Source organism: Garra rufa, chromosome 1 (assembly GCF_049309525.1).
Source record: "Garra rufa chromosome 1, GarRuf1.0, whole genome shotgun sequence".
Lineage (NCBI taxonomy): Eukaryota > Metazoa > Chordata > Actinopteri > Cypriniformes > Cyprinidae > Garra > Garra rufa.
The window spans coordinates 90,300,825-90,324,227 of record NC_133361.1 but is presented as its reverse complement, the minus strand read 5'-3'; the positions used below and the strand labels follow the sequence as shown (position 1 = coordinate 90,324,227).

The window sequence follows — 23,403 nt, the reverse complement described above, 5'->3', positions numbered from 1 at the left end:
TGCATGTCATCTACATTCGTTCATTTAAAGCTATTTGTGATCCTGGACCACAAAATCAGTCATAAGGTTAAATTTTACAAAACTGAGATGTATACATCAAATACAAGCTCAATAAATAAGCTTTCTATTGACATATGGTTTGTTAGGATAGGAATATATATGGGTCAATGACGAATAAGGTTTTTAAAAGTGTAAAAAAATAGAATGGAGATATAACTATATTTGTAACCATTTTTTAGTTTACCTAGGTGTTAACAATAAGAGTTTGTGGTTTGTACAATCAATTAACACTGTTTTTGTCATTTTTTTACAAGATGGACAAAATTTGTCACCAAAAAAGTCATTCAGTTTAACCATGAATATATCTAAAATAATTCATTTGCAGATAATTATTCATGGAAAAAACTAATTTGACATTGATGTTGAGATAGTACATAGTGTGTACCACACAAGAAATATTAAATAAAATTATCACTGATCTCATAAATGTTATCATTTTATTGACCTACTCTAAACACTCCAACATATTCAAGTAAAACATTGTACAGGGAAAGGAGAAAAGGGGAAATGTAAAAAAAAAAAAGAGCCTTATCTGCTTTATATTTTTATTATTGTAGTTCCTTTAGTTATTAAAAACAATATTATTCCATTTAAATATTTACTATATTGGTTTTACCGAATGACCAAGGCCGGTTATACCGAATGACCATGTCTGCTGCCCTTGACATTATGAATATTAAAGACAATAAACAGACACAAATAGCTTCAAAAGCACATTTTAGTGTTAATATAATAGGCTATCAATGTAAAAAAGTACTTTAAACATTAAAACATTTTGATATTGGAATGAACATATAACTCGTATTGCAAATTATTAATTAAAACATTGTCAAACATTAAGACATTTCATTTTTATTGGTACAAACATTACATACAACTCGTATTATTAATTATATTAAAGTCATTAAAACATTGAATCATTTAATGGTTCTTGGAACTAGTGTTTAAATTGTTAAACAATGAGCTGCTAGGCTATCATGAAAAAGAACGTCAAACATTAGGACATATCATTGTTTGGAACAAACATTACATATAACTATTATTATTAATTAAAGTCCTTGAAACATTGAACCATTTAATGGTTGTTGGACCAAGTGCTACAACGAAAAGTTACTGTGCATTCATGAAAGCCATCCAGTTTCTGGAACATAATCTAGAGGACCGTGCATTTAGAGGTTCTGGCTCACTGATTGTTGCATGCAAGTCTTCTTTGAAGTAGAAGATTTTGTCAGGTTTGGCTGGCCAGATGAAGATATTTTTCTCCCCTGAGAAAAAAAATCATGTTCAATACAAAATCCCTATGCAATTTACCATAGTAGGATAAACATGCACAATCCAGTTTTTTGGGGGCATTCCCTCAACCATAGTATGCATATGGGGTACTTCCAGGCACCTATATTATTGAATATAATAATATAAATAATAAAAACAAATTATACCTTTCCCTTCTTTTGGCGAGCATCTGTTCTTTTTTAACAGAATCAACACTGATCCTTGCCCAGAAACGAGCGGCTTTTTCTTTATTTGATAAAGGCATCTGCAAAGTTAAAATTCAGTCAAAATTATATAATAATATACTCTGCACATTTTCTATTAATAAAATGTTGTATTTTTTTATACCAGATATGTAAAAATGAGACCAACATACATTGCTGTCATTCGATACAACCAGTAAGTCATTCGTTATAACCAAAATCCCGGTTTAACCGAATGACTCTTTTGGTTATAACGAATGACAAAATCTTCATTCAATGCTAACAGGCTGATATCTAGCTGCCTAGCTTGTTAGTTGGCTATCTAGCTACTAAAAGGAGAATCAAACATTTTATATTCAGTAAAAGTTTTTAAAATATTACAACATTATCCATGTTTTATAGCGGTTGTACCGAATGACCTGATATTTGGGGACATGTGTATGAGCAAGTGAAAACATGAATTTTTCTAATAGTTAAGAGAGAGTTACTTACTTTGCTTCACGACCATGCGGTCCTTGGCAGGTGTCTGACTGATGTCACATCCTGTCACTTAATATTGACCACATGACTCGATCCAAAATGGAGCCCTTTATGTTGTTTTCTCCGAATGACATCAATGAAAATCATTTTTCCGGACATTCTTTCTCATAACAAAGCAACGACTTCTACACATAATTTTAATACCATTTTGCACTATGTTGATATATAGTCTTGTAAAATTATGCCAGAATAAAAAAATATATAAATTTATTAAATTTTAAGATATTTTAATCACAAATGAAATTGCTGTCCTGGCCTTCGGACGGTTAAACCGAATGACCTTTTGACACTTCAAAATCTTTAAAATACCATTATATGTAGTAAAATATAATTAAAACCTTTTGGATTCAGTAAAATAGATCAAGTTGTACTACCTTACACACTTTGGATGTTATATATTTGTTTTTTTATTAATATTAAGGCCTTTGGACAAAAAAATGACCCGTCACGTCATTGACCCATATATAGAGATAGATAGAGATGTTGTGTGAGTTATTGTTTTTTAAAATGATGTCATCAGTCAACGCCTCTAGTCAGACACTGCTACATCACGTAACAAAAACATGAACAAACACTGAATGATTGTCTTTTTATTAAGTAACAAAAACAGATTAATTAATGTGGTTTTTTTAATAAGTATACCAAGGTTTATACGCATAGCCAAAATCGTCTTTTCTGTTTTTAAGTGTATCTCTGTGGCAGAAATACAGCTCTACATACTTATCTGGCATATATACTACATATCTCCCTCTCGAGGGAACTTCGAACCGCATCCTCTAGGGGGCCCTATGAGGAATGCCATCCGTGTGGCTCGTGTCTGAAGAATACATACAAAAACGACAATGGCCGGCGACAGCTTATGATGTCACCATCGGCATGCCCAGTACAAAGGGGCACCGATAGGACACAACATCCTTTTCTTCAGTCAACGTTTTCAGCTCCTGAGGGAGTTTGTTGTGCAGAGAATTGAGTTTGTGATCATTGCATTCATTCCTTGTTTCTTGTGAAACAGGCACGCTCTGATAAGGCTAATCCCCTTGGAAGTACCCCCTTCAGTCTGAGGGCAGGGGAGATTGCAGTTTCTATGCAGCTATATGAGCGAAGGGTTGATGGATAGGGCGTGCTCCCCTTTCCGGGAAGGGTCCCTCATAGAGAGCCGTCTCTTAGTGGGTTAGGTTTTCCTCCCTGTCCCTCAGGGTTAGGAGCCTGTCCTTTCTGATGTCCAGGTTGATTCCCACTTATCAGGCCTCGTGGATAATGGCATGGTACCTTTCTACAGAAAGGTCACTTATAGAGTGCCACCTCTTGACGGGTCAGGAGTTCCTCCCTGTCTCTCTGGGTTAAGGGCCTGTCCTCCTCTATATCCACTATTAGAAAAGCGGTCAAGTCTAGCTCCATGGCAATACCGTCAGTCGATTAGCAAATTGCAAACTTGCTGATTGCCTATGCTGATTGAGTGCAGCATTGCTCCCCTCACAGTGAGGGTTGACCCTAGTATTTCCCGTCATGTGACAAGCATCTGGAACCCTGTCGAGTGTGACCTCTCTGGCAGACCTTTTTCAAATCCATGTTATGGTAAGTGTGCACACTAGTCTCTGGGCACTTTCTAAAATCCGCAAGGGTGATAAGTGCATAGCAAGTGTTTGTGCACTTTTCTAAAATCCTGTATGGTATGTTATGTGCTAGACGTTGTTTCCATTTTTGAGTTAATTTAAAACCCCGGTCTCCTTGGCCCAACTACACTTAGGTATCATCACAGATACCTTTTGACCATCTGCTACCTAGGATAGAGATATCCTAGAGGATGATCGTTTACTATCTCGGGGAACGTCTCAGGTTACATATGTAACCCTGGTTCCCTGAGGGAACGAGACGTTGCGTCGAACGCTATGGGGAACGCCATTGGCAAAGCACACTCTGAACGTAGTCTGCAACCAATCAGATGCCCCCCTCGAGGGCTGACTGTGCATGCTCCGCTCTCAAGCAGACCACAAACAGACTGTGTGTATCCCCACCAACAATGAAGCGTTGGCAGGGAGGAACACATCGTCTGAAAGTTCCCCCTCTACAAATATCTCAAAACACTGAAGACGATTTTAAGGCTATAGAGAAGGGCTCTATAGCCAAAGCAAAAAGGAGAGGTGAGAGTGGACACCCTTGACGGGTGCTATGAGAAAATTAGAAATAAGGGGACTTTTCAGAGTTTGTTTTCACGCAAGCTGAGTGAGTGGAATATAGTAAACACATCCATGAGATGAATTTAGATCCAAATCCAAATTTTTTTTAAATCATGAATAAGTAATCCCACTCTACCTGGTCAAAGGCCTTCTCTGCATCAAGAGAAATAACCATTTCTGGTCTTGAAGACCGGGATGGAGTAAAGATTACATTCAAAATTCTATGTATATTGGACGTTAACTGACGGCCCAGTTTAAATCCAGTTTCATCATCTGATATGATGGATGGAAGATGAGTCTCTAATCGTTTGGCCAAACGCCCATTAGGCTAAATGGTCAATAGCTTCCGCAAAGTTTAGGGTCCTTATCTTTCTTTAATATTAATGAAATCAAAGCTTAGTTCAGGGATGATGATAAACAAAACTTGGTCTAGGGAGTGACTGTATAGCTGGAATAACATAGGGGATAGCTAATCAGAAAACTTTTTTAAAAATTCAGCAGTGAAGCCATCAGGGCTGGGATTTGAGATGACAGTTTTCCACCATTTATTATCCTCTGACAGTCTGTTTTGGTGTTTTCCATTTGAAAGGTCAAGTGTAACAGCCAACTTTTATGATTGGCTAACACAATTGCCCCCTTAATAAAAACCTCAGAAATTACTATTTTATGATGAATTTTTCATCTGATGGGTAAGTGGGGAGTTTGTCCCCTTTCTTTTTTCCTAGTCTCTCTCTAAATTTGTTAAATTTTATTCCCTAGGAGACATAAAAATAATATATAATAATTTAGATCAGTAATTTTCTAGATTTAATTAATTGTATAACAGACAACTTAATCTCTGTAGGGTACCGGCCGACCTGGATCAGGTTTGGAGACCCTGGAATAGGATCTAGCATACATGCATTACTTATCTACATGTTGTGATGTTAATTGCTTTGTGCCATTAAATTGGGGTTAACTTTTATCTCTTTGTATTTCCACCTTAAACCTAACAGCACTGAAAAAGGAGAGAGAAGTACTGAATGAAACTGAAGAGAAAGATCAGTTTGAGAATCTTAATAATTTGATATCTGGAGAAAAATCTTTTTGTTCTTTAGAGTCTGAAAAGACTTCTTACCAAAAAAGTGCTCAAAAGACAGAAACTATGAGTATTTTCACTTGCTGTCAGTGTGGAAGGAATTTCAAACAACAAGCACACCTGAAAAGTCACATGAGAATTCACACTGGGGAGAAGCCTTACACATGTAAACAGTGTGGAAAGAGTTTCACTGAAAAAAGAATTCTTAACAGACATATGAGATGCCACACTGGAGAGAAGCCTTACTCATGCAAACAGTGTGGAAAGAGTTGCACTGAAAAAGGAAGCCTTAACAGACACATGAGATGCCACACTGGAGAGAAGCCTTTCACATGCCAAAAGTGTGGAAAGAGTTTCACTGAAAAAGGAAGCCTTAACAGACACATGAGATTTCACACTGGAGAGAAGCCTTACTCATGCAAACAGTGTGGAAAGAGTTTCAAACAACAAGCACACCTTAAAAGTCACATGAGAATACACACTGGAGAGAAGCCTTACACATGCAAACAGTGTGGAAAGAGTTTCACTGAAAAAAGAAGCCTTAACAGACACATGAGATTTCACACTGGAGAGAAGCCTCACACGTGCCAACAGTGTGGAAAGAGCTTTACTGATAAAGGAAACCTTAACAGACACATGAAATTTCACACTGGAGAGAAACCTTACACGTGCAAACAGTGTGGAAAGAGTTTCACTGAAAAAGAACACCTTAACAGACACATGACAATTCACACTGGAGAAAAGCCTTACTCATGCAAACAGTGTGAAAAGAGTTTCACTGATAAAGGAAACCTTAACAGACACATGAGATTACACACTGGAGAGAAGCCTTACTCATGCAAACAGTGTGGAAAGAGTTTCAGTCAAAAAGGAGACCTTAACAGACACATGAGAGTTCACACTGGAAAGAAGCCGTACACATGTAAACAGTGTGGAAAGAGTTTCACTGAAAAAGTAAACCTTAACAGACACATGAGATTTCACACTGGAGAGAAGCCTTACACATGCCAACAGTGTGGAAAGAGTTTCACTCAAAAAAGATACCTTAACATTGACATGAGAATTCACACTGGTGAGAAGCCTTACACATGCAAACAGTGTGGAAACAGTTTCAGTCAAAAAGGAAGCATTGACAGGCACATTAAAAATTTACAATAAAGAGAAGCCTAACAGATCCCCTTAGTATGGACAGAGTTTCAAACAAAATTTCTAGAACGGATAGTTCCGGTCCTTGATTCTGATTGGTTGAGCCACAATCAAAAATGCTGTAAATTACTCTACGAACATAGACCTCTTTGTTTCTCGGCAACCACATTGTTGCAACTACAATTACAGTTGAGGTCAAAAGTGTACATCCCCCTTTCAGAATCTGCAAAATATTCCCTTGTCAAAACAATCTTAAAGGATTCCAATAAGAATCCTATACGAGGCTCCTACAATGATAGAAATTCTAATTCACATTATAAAGCAATGTGTTTTGTCCATGGTACACTTTATTGTTGTAGGATTTCGGTTATGCAAAGCGCAAATAACGATCAAGTCATCACGCTCCGAGGAAGAACAAATAATCTTTTATCCTGACCAATTGGCATGAGAAAACTGTGAGAAGCGCCACTCTGTCTACGCCAAACTTCGTCTGGTGATCGCGCTATCACCCCAGGGAACAAAGCAGCAATAAAAGATAATCCCATCAGGGGGATAACGAGTGGGAAAACTGTCACCCCTAGCCAAACTAATGACCCCCCCCGAGATCCTCCAAAAGAACCAGTTGTCCACTCACTCGTGACCTAAGTTATCACAAATTGAGTTAGGAATGAACAAAGGAAAATGATTGACTCCAGACTGGCCATCCCGGCCGCTGAACTCCCCCTTACCCCTTTTTGAGCAGCATGGTGTTTCCCCCACCTTCCTTAAAACAGGACTCACAACATGCGCTCAACAAATGCGCTAGCAAATATGATTCAAAAGGGAAAGAATTCAATGCTATTCAATGCTTGCGATGTAATCGTGTCTTTTTCTATGCCTTGCGTACCTTAGCAACACAAGTTGCCAAATGTGTGTTGAATGAATGATCTTGACGAATGCAGCTTGTCTGAATGAATGAGAAATTGATATTGTGTATATTTTATGCATTGCAATAGTTTATTGAAGTTAATAACAAAACTTGCAGAGATAGTGTCATTTTGAGTTATACCTCAGAAGGAACAGCCCAGGGGCGTAGCTCTGCCCCGCAGCAATATCCAATTGGATCCTAGCATCATGGGACGTGCTTAGCGGCCCGTTTCAAATCCCATGCTCTAAATAGTTCTTGGCCTTGTGTCTCGCTCAATGCCTTTCATCTCTTGTGGTTTGAGTGCTTTTCATCTGCACTCGCCCTCTGACCAAGCACGGGATTGTGCCAGCAAACTCTACAGAACTATCTAGTGCTCAAACTGCCTGAACTGAGCGAGAAGCGTCCAAGCGCCCTGAAAAGACTTGTAGCTCTCCTCTGCAGAAGATCGCCTGCTCATTCCAACTACAAGAACTCCAGAACATGGGTAACCAGGCAACCGCGGCCCGGATACTCCCGTTGCCCAACCCCCAACTTCGAAGGATACCCGACGACGTCATCCAAAGACCGACCAGCAACCAACCAGAATCTCTGCCGAGACGAGCCCACAGAGGGAATCCCCATTCTGGCACGAGCGCAAGTAAACAAGGTCTCCCATTCTTGTTGAATCTGGTACCTAGTCATTTAAGTGAAATCTTTGCTTTTGTGGTTTTCTAAGGTTGCGATTTGAGAACTAGTAGCAATACTACGACTTTGGGGTTCTTAAAATCCGTAGTTTACCATCTTTGAAACTGTATGAGTGCGCGTGTGAATGTCTGTGTATGTGTGTTTATGTTTTAGTAGAATAGATTTTGTATCCTAGAGTAGTTCAATAAATCATTGTTTCATTTAAAAGAGGTGTCTTGACTTTTATGTTCACAAAGTTTCATCTTTGCCCAGATCAAGCTACCTGGCTTTAATTTCCTAAAGTAATAATTCAGTTTATTTATGCTCCTGACCATGAGCATAATATAAACCTCGGAATTGAGAAGGTATATTGAGTTAACCACTTCGGTGGATGAATGGTTAAGAAACATAAACTATTAATTCTAAATCAATTTTCCTGAATTTTAGATTTGATTCTTTATCAGAATCAATTTTTAAATTTGAGTTAATTCAGTGTGCATGGATTTAATGTACAGATCAGTTACTTGCTCACTTCTTCCACCAACATTGGCGGCTTTGTGGAAGGCGGTAGTAATCATATTTTGGAACCATTCCTAAAGGATTGTATTAGGGATTGCCTCATAGGATTGTCTTATAGGACAAGGCATAAATATGATGTATGATCATTTCAACAGGAGTTTAATGGGATTCGATTTCATCCTGAATTTTGAAGAATTCTTCTTATTCATGCATCTATTACTAACCAATAGTTTTTGCAGTTTACTTTGTATTGTAGCCATATAAGGGGAAGTTTATTTATATGATTGCTTGCCAATAAGAAGGCGATAAGTGTCTATTATGTTTATTGCTTTACCCTGTGTGCTGTTATCTCCCCTGGCCCCTGTTATCGTCACATGACGTTGCGTCATCTAGGCGGGAATTGTTTTGCGTTATGCATATATGGAACAGGCATTCAGCAGAGGCATCGCTCAAAAAGTTTAGAAACAGTACCTGTTGACTGATCCTGTGGATTACTTCTTTTGTTGGCTATTTTTTCTCCCCCTGTGACTGAGTCATCTTGTGGAGTATACTTTTTTTGTTTTGGGAAACTTACCTTGAAGGACATTTAAACAGTCAGCGCTTTGTAAATTTGGCTTTTGGAAGATAAAAAGACTTCTGGTGAAACCGATCTGAACTCTTGTATATACTGTACAGTACGCTGAGAGACTACACACACACACACACATACACACCATCAGATTGCACTAATTCAACTTGCTCTGACACTTTGTAATTATTATTTGCAAAATACACCTGGTTTGGAAACGGTGGCTGTCTTTACTACGTTCCTACATTTACTCAAAAAAAAATCTCCCGTTCCAATATAGTTGGCAGAACCTGCTGGATTACGATAAGAAGAGAGTGATGTTTGCTGCCAGACACCAGAGCAGGCTGGACACAGGTTCACTCCAGGGGTGGAGAGCGTGAAGAAGCATACATTCACCACCACTGCCCCACTTGCCCAGTGGCCAGACTGTTGTCGCCTGATAGAGACCATTTCAAGCTCTGTGCCATCCATAAGAGTCCAAAAAATAAAGGGGATAAAGTTTTATTTATGTGTATTGTTTTCTGCTTTCTGTTCTTTTGCACTTGCAATCAGTGGCGGCCGGCCCATAGGGGGCGCTGGGGCACCGCCCTCCCTGATAAAAGGGGCTAAAAATGTAAAATGTATTTTTACAAATTAAGTTTTTTAATTCGGTTTTACCCACCAGTATGTGAATGAATGAATGATGCATTTATATAGCACTTTCATTGTGTATTGCCGTACACCCAAAGCGCTTTACAATCATATGGGGGTTCTCTCCTCAACCACCACCAGTGTGCAGCATCCACTTGGATGATGCGTCGGCAGCCACAGTACAACGGCGCCGGTGCGCTCACCACACACCAGCTACAGGTGGAGAGGAGAGAGTGATATAGCCAATTCAATGAAAGGGGATTATTCGGAGGCCATGATTGACTAGGGCCAGTGGAGGGAATTTGGCCAGGACACCGGGGTTACACCCCTACTCTTTTACGAGAAGTGCCATGGGATTTTTTTATGACCACAGAGAGTCAGGACCTCGGTTTACAGTTTTTTACAGACGCTAGGACACATTTCTCAATACTTAGGTCACTTTTGCAAAACTCTTCACACAATTCTCCTAACCGACTTTCAGCTTGGCAAAGCAGTTCATTTCACATTCAAAATGCACAACAACTACCAAAACACTTTATTCAGGTCTCAAATAAACTCATTCTTCCAGAACACTAGCAAAGGTTGACAGCCGACAAATACACTTTGTCACCCACAAAACAATGAGCTAAAAAACACTAACAACATGGAGCATTACACAGTGTTTTCTTGGGTAAAACAAGGACACATCTCTGTTTATAACTGCAATATGTTACTGGAATGAATCAGACATGATGCAGAATTTGTCAATATTTTATGTTGTTTATTTATTTTTATTTTTTTGCACTAAGTAATTCCAAAATACAAGAATTTGTATACACACCATCCACTGATACAGATACAATAATAATGCTAATCTACTCGCATTTTTAGATTTGAAATATGTTTCAATAAAATATTGCTGTTGACTTTTGCTGTCTTATTCAGTTTTGCATTATATTATTGTTTTGAACATAAGTTTAACAGTTTTGAAAACAGTAAGCATGTGCAAAATGTCCTGTACGCACAAAGATTTTTGGCAGTTGTTGTGTCTGAGTGAGAAAAGAATTCATGAAATTTGAGAGATGTAGTCATTGAATGCATTTTGTGCCAAAACAATGATAATTGATCCTCAGTTTAGCCCACATAGACTTCTGTTGTGCTCACTGTGTGAAGAGTTTTGCAGAAGTGACCTAAGTATAGAGAAATGTGTCCTAGCGTCTGTAAAAAACTGTAACGTCTCATCCGAAGGACGGTGCTTTTTACAGTATAGTGTCCCCATCACTATACTGGGGCATTAGGACCCACATGGACCACAGGGTGAGCACCCCCTGCTGGCCTCACTAACACCTCTTCCAACAGCAACCTAGTTTTCCCAGGAGGTCTCCCATCCAGGTACTGACCAGGCTCAGCCCTGCTTAGCTTCAGTGAGCAACCGGTCTTGGGCTGCAGGGTGATATGGCTGTGGCATGTGCCTGCATGTGCCTACATGTGATATGAAAACATATACAACATTTCCCACCTAGTGACATTCATTCACCAGTGAATTTCCACAGACAGACTTGTATCGTTTCTGTCATGGGGCGCTGAGAAAAAGCGCCCCTGCAGTTCAGCCAAATAGCCAGTCATGTACTGTTGCTAGGGTAAATTAATAAATATGCGGCCAATCAGTCTCTCAGAATTTTATGGTTTTGGGGCGCTGAAAATTCTGCCCCAAGCAGCAGAAAATACCGCGAGATTTAAGTTGTTGTTGTTTTTTCTTTTGAGGCACGGTCAATCAGAGTAATGATGGCGAACTTAACGAGCGAAGAGCAATTTCCACCAAATTCGGTGAGATCACAAGCCGTTCAAATGAAGCAAAAAATAAAACAATCTTACGAAACATGGAGCTTGGATAAAGTCATGTAAAGTCATGCCTTTTATCGTTTTCCCTGTTTGTTATTTCAAAGTCCCGTCACCAAAGCGTTGTGGACAACTACACAGAGAGTAACTGAAACAATGCAGTTTAACTCGATCGTCGGGGTACAAGCACAATGGTTTATGTAGATGATGCAGTTACACAATAGACGTCTTTTTTCAAGTAAACTGTGAGTGTTTATGTTAGTATTATTATAAGCACAATATTATTTATATATATTCGTATACACACACACACACACACACACACACACACACACACACACAGATAGACAGATAGATAGATAGATAGATAGATAGATAGATAGATAGATAGATAGATAGATAGATAGTGTTCCTTCTTTAATTGGACATACATTCAGTTATGTCTACCAACTGGACAAATATATTGTCAATACCATTGTAATTAGGTCAAAACAATTAATGGTCTACAAGTATTTAGTATTTACAGTTTTTGCATAACAGTTACTTATTATATCGGACTATATATAACTTTATGAAAATTAATTTATATGCAATGTTTTACTACAAATCAATTTATTTTCACTGTCTTTAAACTGAGATTTATCCTGTGGCTCCCTCGTGTGGATAATATTAGTATTATGGCCTTCATCTCTGAATCACATTAATATAAATGGCTAATATTTTTTTGGATGATTACAAATGTTTAATGATTACTTTACTGATAATAAAGCCTGTATTAACAATGTGATTTATTTTGTGTGTGCCCCCCTAAAAATTTTTAGCACCAGCCACCACTGCTTGCAATGAATGCACTAGTGCCATGGACATTAAGACAGTTTTATTTAAAAGTATAGTTTTGTTTTCTGTTCTTTAGCACTTGCAAAACATGCACAGGAGTCATTAATATTTTAAAGTTTTATTCATTTGTATTGTTCTGTGCTTTCTGTTCTTTTCACTTGCAGTTAATGCACAAGAGCCATGGACATTGGACAGTTTTATTTGTATGTATAGTTCTGTTTTCTGCAAATGCAACATAGTAACTATAAGAATAAAAATGTAAAAAAAGGAATAATGAATAATTGGCTGTGACTGATTGAAAAATAAAAGTTTGTTCTTGATTAAATAACTCTTTTTGTTCGTCATTGTTACAGTATCATTAAACAGTTATAGGCCCACTTAAAAATGTTGATAAATTTGAGGATTATTTAATAAATAAATTGACTATTTTTGTACTGTAAGTTTTAGAACATAACTTCAGCAGAAATATATTTAAACTAAAAGTGCAAAAACTGAATATAATATCAATAATCAGTAATAAAAATCTAATTTAATATTAATTTGTCATTTCAGAAATAATTTCATTCATATGGACATCATTTATGGGATAATTACTGATAAATAAAACATTCAGTAAACACTTTAATTTATGGCAACAGTGTAATATGAACTGGGAATTTGTGATCAACCTTACTCCCATATAAATGTATAGGAAAATAGAGAAAACATATTTTTTTTCAGATAATTTATTGTAAATATACACTCCAAAAATATTGCTTTGAAGGACAAAGGGATAAAATTTCCTTTTATTTCTTTTCTCTTCATTTTTTCCTTTTTCCTCTCTTTTTTCTTTCTTTTTCTCTTTCCCCCCCCCCTTCTTCCCCTCCTTCCTCTTCTCCCCCCCCCCCCCTTAACAGACTATTGTTCCCCAGCTTTGGCGCAATCGGTTAGCGCGTTCGGCTGTTAACCGAAAGGTTGGTGGTTCGAGCCCACCCAGGGACGTGTGAAATGCCGGAGTTTTGCACGCGCGTCAGGTGTCCACTAACGCCTATGCCATTCTTAGGGTTGCGAGGCACAGCTTTCTCAGGGCGTTTATCTTGTGCACCTTCAATAAGCTGGCTTGTTTTAAAAGAATTCAGCGGCGGGTGTTTGGTGAACATTTTCACCAGCTCGAGTAGTTTGCTGTGGCATGTGGATGCCTTCTTTACTGATGATCTGTCTCTGGGGCTCATCTAGTTGACATAGTTTCCGCTGACATTCGGCTGAAGGTGCTGATCCACTATCTGCTCTTGGTACGGACTGGAACCGGGGGACTGTAGTGACCATCAGATCGGAATACAGAATGGATCTGGTGGCTACGGTGACCTCAGAATAAGAAGAAACAGACTAATATTAATGTAGATGCAAAAGTTCCATGTTGCCACAAAGTCAATACCCAATACCCCACCGGGATGACTTGAAATACAGTCAGCATCGGCAATTTTTGCCAGTCTCTCTGGAGGCTTGTTGAGAAAGATAGTCTTGCTTCGTTTTGTTTCCTTTTATTGGCGTGGCTGGTTGTTGGTCCTCGTCAAAGAGGTGTCCACCGATCATAGCGTGCCGGAGCCAGAAGACTTGTTGTTTTGTCAATATGTTCTCAAGACTTTGCGGCAGTTATCAATAAACTACAGCACAGTCACAGCTCGCCGCTACCCATCGTAAACAGGTTGGGCCTGTCTGTTCCGGTGGGCTCTCAGTGGTGCTAAAGCATCAAATGAAGAGGATGGGATTCGAACCCACACAAACCAAGGCGTGCCGAGCACAACGGACTAGCCTTGCATCGCCTTAACCACTCGACCACCTTTCGTTTTGCGCTGTCCTTTTGTTTAACACTCCCGATTCAGACCACCAGCTCATTAGTAGAGCGCTCGGTGAACTGAACTGAGTGTGTCAGATAGGGAAGACACACAAAAATTGCAGAGTGGGGTCCCCAGGACCGAGGATCACTGCTAAATGTACCGAACGACGAGGATGGGATTCCAACCCACACGTGCAGAGCACAATGGATTAGCAGTCCATCGCCTTAACCACTCGGCCACCTCGTCATATTACGTGGCGTCTTTTATTTAGCACTCCCGATTCAGATCATCAGCTCATTAGTAGAGAACTCAAAGAACTGAACTGAGTGTGTTAGATAAGGAGGACACACAAAAAGTTCAGCATGGGGTCCCCAGGACCTAGATTAAGGTCCAGTGCTAAAGGAACCGAACGACAAGGATGGGATTAGCAGTCCATCGCCTTAACCACTCGGCCTCCCCGCCCCCTTGCTGACTGAGAGAGGCCATGCTGCGGACCTTTTCAGCTGCTGCTGTGCTTTCAGCAGGCTGTTTTGAGCACAGAGGGAATAGTGAATGAGCCGTCTTTTACACACCTCTAATCTGTTCCGTAGAAACACGGTGCAGCAACCCGTGCCAGGAGACTGTTTGTGCGGCAGTTTAAAGCTTGCTACCACCTTGTCGGTTCACATCCACGTTGGTGCCTGAAAAGGTCACGACCGTCGCCGGCATTCTTTCGCAGAGGCAATATTGTAGCCTGTGAGGTTTATCCGAGGCGCGATCATTGCTGGTTGAAAACTTTACCCAATACCCCGCCAGGATGACTTGAAATACAGTCAGCTTTGGCAATTTTTGCTAGCCTCTCTGGAGGCTTAGAGTATTGTTGAGAAAAAGTAGTCTTGTTTCGTTTAGGTTTTGCTTCTCGTTGAAAAGGTGTCTGCTGATGATTGAGCGCCAGAGCCAGAAGGCTTGTTGTTTTGTAAATATGTCCTCAAGACGGGTATCATTAAACTGCAGCGCAATTACAGCTCACCGTTACCCATCGTAAACAGGTTGGGCCTGTCTGGTCCGGTGGGCTCTCAGTGGCGCTAAAGCTTCCAGTGCATGTCGAGCACAATGTATTAGCCTTCCACCGCCTTAACCGCTGGACCACCTCGTCATCTTGCGTGGTTTCTTTGTTTAACACTCCTGAATCATGTGCATGTGGATGCCTTCTTCGTCTTTTGTTTCAGCCGCCGAGGGCCTGTTTTCCACTGAGGCCCTGCGTCAAACTCCCTATGAGACACAATCGAACGTTAGTAGTAACCTCCGATTACGGCCGAATGTGGATTCTGCTCGGACGACGGGGCACCGGTACATCCTTTGTAGCTTTGGCTTGTTAGCCAAACGCTACAGCAGTTTGCCATTTCCCATCAAATCATCCTTGATTTCCTTAAGAAAGGTGCCCCAAATTGGTGGAAAATCACATCTCAACCATACGCTGTCCAAAGCATTGACCCGCCTTCACGCAGCAAAACAGAACGTGTTGTTGGCCCGCACTGCTGGGTCAAACTGCGCTTCCCAAAAATAGATTGGGTCAAAACCGACAGAAGAAAACTCTAAGCCTGCTCTAAGCCCTACCCACGGGGAGGGCTCGACAGTCTCGCACAACGCGAGAGCCTCCGTTTCGCCTGTGTAATTTGGGGGCCGATGAAAACTGGGTCCGACCCGGTGAAGAAGCCCACGACCAGCCCGGCTAGCTCAGTCCGTAGAGCATGAGACTCTTAATCTCAGGGTCGTGGGTTCGAGCCCCACGTTGGGCGGCCCTGTTGACTCTCTTTCTTCCCAAAAGGGTGGCGGGCTCCAGCGTGCCCATTCGCCGCGCAGGCTGAGTGGATTTTGCGAGCTCCGGAAACATCTTTCAAAACAGATGTCGCTGTTAGTGCGAGCGATTTTAATCCCTATCACTAACCCTAACCCTTGCTTTTACACCGGTGATCCGGCGGCAGCAAGCAACAGCGGCTGTCTCTGTGGCGCAATCGGTTAGCGCGTTCGGCTGTTAACCGAAAGGTTGGTGGTTCGAGCCCACCCAGGGACGTGTGAAATGCCGGAGTTTTGCACGCGCGTCAGGTGTCCACTAACGCCTATGCCATTCTTAGGGTTGCGAGGCACAGCTTTCTCAGGGCGTTTATCTTGTGCACCTTCAATAAGCTGGCTTGTTTTAAAAGAATTCAGCGGCGGGTGTTTGGTGAACATTTTCACCAGCTCGAGTAGTTTGCTGTGGCATGTGGATGCCTTCTTTACTGATGATCTGTCTCTGGGGCTCATCTAGTTGACATAGTTTCCGCTGACATTCGGCTGAAGGTGCTGATCCACTATCTGCTCTTGGTACGGACTGGAACCGGGGGACTGTAGTGACCATCAGATCGGAATACAGAATGGATCTGGTGGCTACGGTGACCTCAGAATAAGAAGAAACAGACTAATATTAATGTAGATGCAAAAGTTCCATGTTGCCACAAAGTCAATACCCAATACCCCACCGGGATGACTTGAAATACAGTCAGCATCGGCAATTTTTGCCAGTCTCTCTGGAGGCTTGTTGAGAAAGATAGTCTTGCTTCGTTTTGTTTCCTTTTATTGGCGTGGCTGGTTGTTGGTCCTCGTCAAAGAGGTGTCCACCGATCATAGCGTGCCGGAGCCAGAAGACTTGTTGTTTTGTCAATATGTTCTCAAGACTTTGCGGCAGTTATCAATAAACTACAGCACAGTCACAGCTCGCCGCTACCCATCGTAAACAGGTTGGGCCTGTCTGTTCCGGTGGGCTCTCAGTGGTGCTAAAGCATCAAATGAAGAGGATGGGATTCGAACCCACACAAACCAAGGCGTGCCGAGCACAACGGACTAGCCTTGCATCGCCTTAACCACTCGACCACCTTTCGTTTTGCACGGTCCTTTTGTTTAACACTCCCGATTCAGACCACCAGCTCATTAGTAGAGCGCTCGGTGAACTGAACTGAGTGTGTCAGATAGGGAAGACACACAAAAATTGCAGAGTGGGGTCCCCAGGACCGAGGATCACTGCTAAATGTACCGAACGACGAGGATGGGATTCCAACCCACGCGTGCAGAGCACAATGGATTAGCAGTCCATCGCCTTAACCACTCGGCCACCTCGTCATATTACGTGGCGTCTTTTATTTAGCACTCCAGATTCAGATCATCAGCTCATTAGTAGAGAACTCAAAGAACTGAACTGAGTGTGTTAGATAAGGAGGACACACAAAAAGTTCAGCATGGGGTCCCCAGGACCTAGATTAAGGTCCAGTGCTAAAGGAACCGAACGACAAGGATGGGATTAGCAGTCCATCGCCTTAACCACTCGGCCTCCCCGCCCCCTTGCTGACTGAGAGAGGCCATGCTGCGGACCTTTTCAGCTGCTGCTGTGCTTTCACCGGGCACCGGTACATCCTTTGTAGCTTTGGCTTGTTAGCCAAACGCTACAGCAGTTTGCCATTTCCCATCAAATCATCCTTGATTTCCTTAAGAAAGGTGCCCCAAATTGGTGGAAAATCACATCTCAACCATACGCTGTCCAAAGCATTGACCCGCCTTCACGCGGCAAAACAGAACGTGTTGTTGGCCCGCACTGCTGGGTCAAACTGCGCTTCCCAAAAATAGATTGGGTCAAAACCGACAGAAGAAAACTCTAAGCCTGCTCTAAGCCCTACCCACGGGGAGGGCTCGACAGTCTCGCACAACGCGAGAGCCTCCGTTTCGCCTGTGTAATTTGGGGGCCGATGAAAACTGGGTCCGACCCAGTGAAGAAGCCCACAACCAGCCCGGCTAGCTCAGTCGGTAGAGCATGAGACTCTTAATCTCAGGGTCGTGGGTTCGAGCCCCACGTTGGGCGGCTCTGTTGACTCTCTTTCTTCCCAAAAGGGTGGCGGGCTCCAGCGTGCCCATTCGCCGCGCAGGCTGAGTGGATTTTGCGAGCTCCGGAAACATCTTTCAAAACAGATGTCGCTGTTAGTGCGAGCGATTTTAATCCCTATCACTAACCCTAACCCTTGCTTTTACACCGGTGATCCGGCGGCAGCAAGCCACAGCGGCTGTCTCTGTGGCGCTACCTGGAGCAGGATCGTCTGTTTCCGCGGCCGTCTCCTCGTCCAATCGCCGATCTCGCCGTCCATTGTGAGAATGGACGAGAGCCAATCGCGTCGCTCGCCGTCCATTGTGAGAATGGATGAGAGCCAATCGCGTCGCTCGCCGTCCATTGTGAGAATGGACGAGGTGCCAATCGCATCGCTCGAGCTCCTTTGTTGAGAGCCACTCACCATGCTTAGTTTCATTCTAAGTCAGGTTCAAAAATCAGACGAACGGAATATAGGATAACTTTTCAATGTAAGTAATACATGTTTTCTTCTTTCTTTCTCTCTGTTTACAATGTTCTCAATTGGTAACTCGTTACGTTTTCGTCCGTCATTCATCTGTGTTTTGTGTTCACAAACTTTTGACTCGCGAATTGCCCATAATGAAACACCGTTTAAATGTAATCTTACTTTCTAAAGTCTATTTACACGTTCTTAAGTTCTATTTAAATGGGGGAAAAAACGTGTTTCAGCTGTAAGTGCAGTCATTCCTTATGACAGTTTACCGTGTTTTTACTATAGTGAATCGTAGTAACCATGTTGTGTTTTTGGCTGATCGATTACAACTGTATGAACACAGTCTTACTATAAATGAAAATCTGAATGAATAGCAACAACAAAAAACGTTGTGCTTGTGTTTGTCGTCATTTACCATGGCTTTACTATAGTGAAAGTGTAGTAATCATGTTTCCTTGCCTATAATCTCACATATTAAACACAATTGTGCCTATAATCGTACTTATTAAACTCAGTTTACTCGTTCTTTAAGTGTAAACACAGTCTTACTATAAATTAAAATATGAATGAAAAAAACAAGTAATTTACCATGCTTTTACTAAAGTGAAAGTGTAATAATCATGTTTTGTTTTCATGATTTGCCTATAATCTCACATATAAAACACCATTTGCCTGTAATTTTGCATAGTAAACACATTTATTCTATTTAAAGTTTGATTTGGATTTAAAAATATGTTTAGTTGTAGACATTTCTAATTACCATTTAATGTGATTTTGCTATGTGTGAATGTAGTAATCAAGTTTTGTGTTTGCAGATGGATTACTATTTATATAAACAGATGCAAGTGCTACAAATAATAATTGAAATGAAAATTCAATGTTATATAGACATCCCTTACAAAAATTAAACATGGTTTATAAAGTTTACTTACTATGTTCTTTGTTTGGTTTTTTTTTTTTCTCAGATTGATTATCATATCATGTATAACCACAGCTTTTAACTAACAATGTACTTTATTTCACATTGTCATTAATACATGCTTTATGTAGTTACTATAGTAATAACAGTAAATTATGTGTAATTGGATTCAACTAACTGTAAACCAAACAAAACAATAATCTTACCCCTTTAGTAACTGTATGGTAATTTAATATTCAAATACTTATATGTATAATTGTAGTGTAACACCTTTAAATAAATGTGTAACCTTGTTTTTCTTTATTAGCAATAAAATAATGTATTGTTGTAATGGGTGCCATTATTTAGTTAGCTTTGTATCATTAAAAATAAATTAAAAACATTTGTGTAGTTGTCCAATACCTGCAAAATGCACATTACTGACTATTATTTTCCTATTATATTTAGATGAGCACTAAGCCAAAGAGCCACAAGGTCATGGGTGATGGCGAGTGGATGGCCAGGTTGAGGACTTTTGCCAGCTCTGGGGTTTGTGCACTGTAAAAAACAACCTATAGAATCTACTCAATAAAATGAGGTAAACTGATGTAACAATTTGCACTCAGTTTGTTTGGGTAGATTCTGTCCTATATATCTGAGTAAAGAATACCTGAATTTAAGAATCTACTCAATAAAATGGGGTAAACTGATGTAACAATTTACACAGTTTGTTTGGGTAGATTCTATCCTATATATCTGAGTAAAGAATACCTGAATTTATCAGCTAAGAAAAACAAAAAAAAAAGTAGGTAAAGTCTACACAGCAAAAAGCGCAGTATTAAATGAACTCTCCCGGGAGTTTATTTGAGTCCATACTCAGAGTGTTAAAATCAACACTGAAGCAGTGTCAAAGCTAATCAGGTAATTAAGTGATTCATTGAGTGGTGATTGAAAATGATTGAAGACTTTAATGGTGACAAAATTTTTATGTCACCATTATAGTGGTCAGTGTTAGCATTAGTTGGGCTCTTGACCTATAGCTTTTTAGCATTAAGTTTTGTTTAGCTGTTTAGCTAAACCAGCCAGACAAGCTAAAGAGCAAAAGTCATGCAGTGGTGATAATTCTGGTTTAAATTAAGCTTAATTTGAGCCACTGGAATCGTTTAGAGTCTAGTCTTTCAGTTCTATATTCTTTGTTTATTACAACTGCATTGGGGTTTCACAGCAGCAAAAAATAATAAAGCTTTTTTTTTATTGGCATTTTTACAAGTTCCTCTGATCAAAAAAATTAGAAAAGTTGCTCTTTTAGGCACACACTGACATCAGGAATCAGCATATGAATCTCAACAATGGTGACGAACAGCATATTCAGAAACAGATCATCTCTAAACATCACGGAAATAATCAGCTCATAATTTATTCATGCCGCAATGCATGATGGGAGACACGGATGAGTTTTGATTGGCTACAACATACGTTTTTGATGGTCACCATTGTTGTGATTCTCATGCTGATTGTTGATGTCTGTGTGTCTATATCTAAAATATGTGAATATTTTTGTCAAAATAAGCTTCAAAAACACCTCTCTGATTAATCCAGTGTAATTAACAAATAAAATATAACTCAGTTATTCAGGTCATTATATTATGACTTTGTCAAAGCATGTTCAACACCACATAATCTAATTTCTCCTGGTTTTTCTGACCGTTATAACTCAATTAGAGCACCCAAACAAAACCTAATGTTAAGAAGTTAATGGTAAAGAGCTAAACTAATGCTAACACTGACCACTATAATGGTGACTTACAAAATTAGATTTTCTCCTTTTGGTGATTCTGCTTTTTAACATCAGGTATATAATAATGGTCAATCACCACTCAATGAATAACTTAATTACCTCAATAACTCTAACACTGCTTCAGTGTTCATTTTAATACTCTGAGTATGGACTCAAACTATTGGGAGAGTTCATTTAATACTGGGCTTTTTGCTGTGTAGACTTTACCTACTTTTTTTAGTTTGTCTTAGCTGATCAATTCAGGTATTCTTTACTCAGATATATAGGATAGAATCTACCCAAACAAACTGTGCAAATTGTTACATCAGTTTACCCCATTTTATTGAGTAGATTCTATAGGTTGTTTTTTACAGTGTGCGTCTGGATGGCCAGGTTGAGGACTTTTGCCAGCTCTGGGGTTTGTCCGTCTGGAGGCAACAGACCAGCACCACGGCAGCAGAAGTGGCACAACCTCTACCAGAAGGTAAAGTTACCTGTATCTCATTGTAGAATATGTATGTGTACATTATTTGTCAAACATTTTTACACATGACTGTATTTAATGTTTTTGAAAGAAGTGGCTTATTAAGCCTGCATTTATATGATCAAAAATACAGGAAAAATAATTTGTACTGCATATTTGTATTAATTTTTATTTTTAATGAAAACTGTGATATGTTTTGCAGAATTCATTGATGACTAAAAAGTTAAAAAGAATAGCATTAATTTCTTAAAAAAAAAAACCTTTTGAACAGTACTGTATATTGTTACAGAAGATTTTCTATTATATTTCTAATGCTGTTCTTTATTTAACTTTTTAATGATTTCTAAAATGATTGCTAAATATATTCAGTGTTGATGACAGAAATAAATTAAATTTAAAGTATATGTAACTGTAAATTTAAACTTTATTAACATTTTATAATATTATTGATGTTTTTTTGTATTTTTTATTAAATAAATGCTGGACTGATGAGCATAAGACACTTCTTTCAAAAACATTAAAAATAGTAATGTGTCCAAACTTTTGACTGATCCTGTATTTGTGTGTTTTCTTTTATTATTATTTTTTTTCATAGGAGAGCTGCTTGGTGTTGACTACCTCCTGGGTCAGACTAGACAGCCCCTGGTAGTGGACCCATGACTCAGAAGAGACAGAGAACATGCTGGAGGATGTGGATGAAGGCGAGGATAAAGAAGACGAGGGCTTCGGGGAGGACCAAACACTTGTGTCAAGTCTTACTGATGACCCAAGCTTCTCTCTGTCCTCCACTCAGCCTGTGCCTTCCTTTACTCAGCCTGATGCCCCCTTCACGCCAGGTGCCTCAGCGTCTCCTGACGAGTCTGTGGTATGTAAATATCTTGTTGAATGTATGTTTGTAATTATGTTTTATGTAATATTGTTAAATTTCTAGGGAAAAAAATAATTTGTGCTGACCTGTAGCTTTTTGTCTGAAGTTGACAAAAAAAAAACTTCTAGAAAAACATATATATATTTATTAGTTGTTGTTTTTTTTGTCCCACTTCACTGTACTCATAATGTTGTTCATTTCATTTTTTTCTTTTTGTTTGTATTTTTCTCACAGGCTTTGGATAGTGCTTGTGTGCTGGACAAAGTGGACAGCCTTGCGGAGTATCTTGTGGAGCTCAGGAATCAGCCATCTCTGGCTCTCACCAACCAGCAGGTCAGTTTCTCTACTTGATCTGTCATATGTTAACACTACCACTTGTTTTGTTTTCTCATTTGCCTTGTATTATATGCTCTCTCTGCTTAGGTGAGCAATATAGTTGGCAGAACCTGCTGGATTACGATAAGAAGAGAGTGGTGTTTGCTGCCAGACAGCAGAGCAGGCTGGACACAGGTTCACTCCAGGGGTGAAGAGCGTGAAGAGGCATACATTCACCACCACTGCCCCACTTGCCCAGTGGCCAGATTGTTGTTGCCTGATAGAGACCATTTCAAGCTCTGTGCCATCCATAAGAGTCCAAAAAATAAAGGGGATAAAGTTTTATTTATGTGTATTGTTTTCTGCTTTCTGTTCTTTTGCACTTGCAATGAGTGCACTAGTGCCATGGACATTAAGACAGTTTTATTTAATAGTATAGTTTTGTTTTCTGTTCTTTAGCACTTTCAAAACATGCACAGGAGT

General features: G+C 39.9%; 1 protein-coding gene, 3 non-coding genes and 1 pseudogene across 4 annotated transcripts; all 5 read left to right on the top strand.

The window, feature by feature from the left end:
- The first annotated feature begins 5,181 nt into the window (after positions 1-5,181).
- LOC141340380 (uncharacterized) lies at positions 5,182-6,877 on the top strand. Its single transcript, XM_073845332.1, has one exon. It carries the CDS (start codon positions 5,397-5,399, stop codon positions 6,486-6,488), a length of 1,092 nt encoding a protein of 363 aa, XP_073701433.1. The 5' UTR covers positions 5,182-5,396; the 3' UTR covers positions 6,489-6,877.
- An 8,064-nt stretch (positions 6,878-14,941) lies between these two features.
- On the top strand, positions 14,942-15,082 carry LOC141283156 (U4 spliceosomal RNA). The gene has a single exon (XR_012338106.1). It is a non-coding gene; the product is annotated as a U4 spliceosomal RNA (small nuclear RNA).
- Positions 15,083-16,214: 1,132 nt separating this feature from the next.
- trnan-guu (transfer RNA asparagine (anticodon GUU)) lies at positions 16,215-16,288 on the top strand. Its single transcript has one exon. It is a non-coding gene; the product is annotated as a tRNA-Asn (tRNA).
- A 1,742-nt stretch (positions 16,289-18,030) lies between these two features.
- trnak-cuu (transfer RNA lysine (anticodon CUU)) lies at positions 18,031-18,103 on the top strand. The gene has a single exon. It is a non-coding gene; the product is annotated as a tRNA-Lys (tRNA).
- Positions 18,104-22,416: 4,313 nt separating this feature from the next.
- Positions 22,417-23,403, top strand: part of LOC141321848 (uncharacterized) — a 26,288-nt pseudogene continuing 25,301 nt past the window's right edge.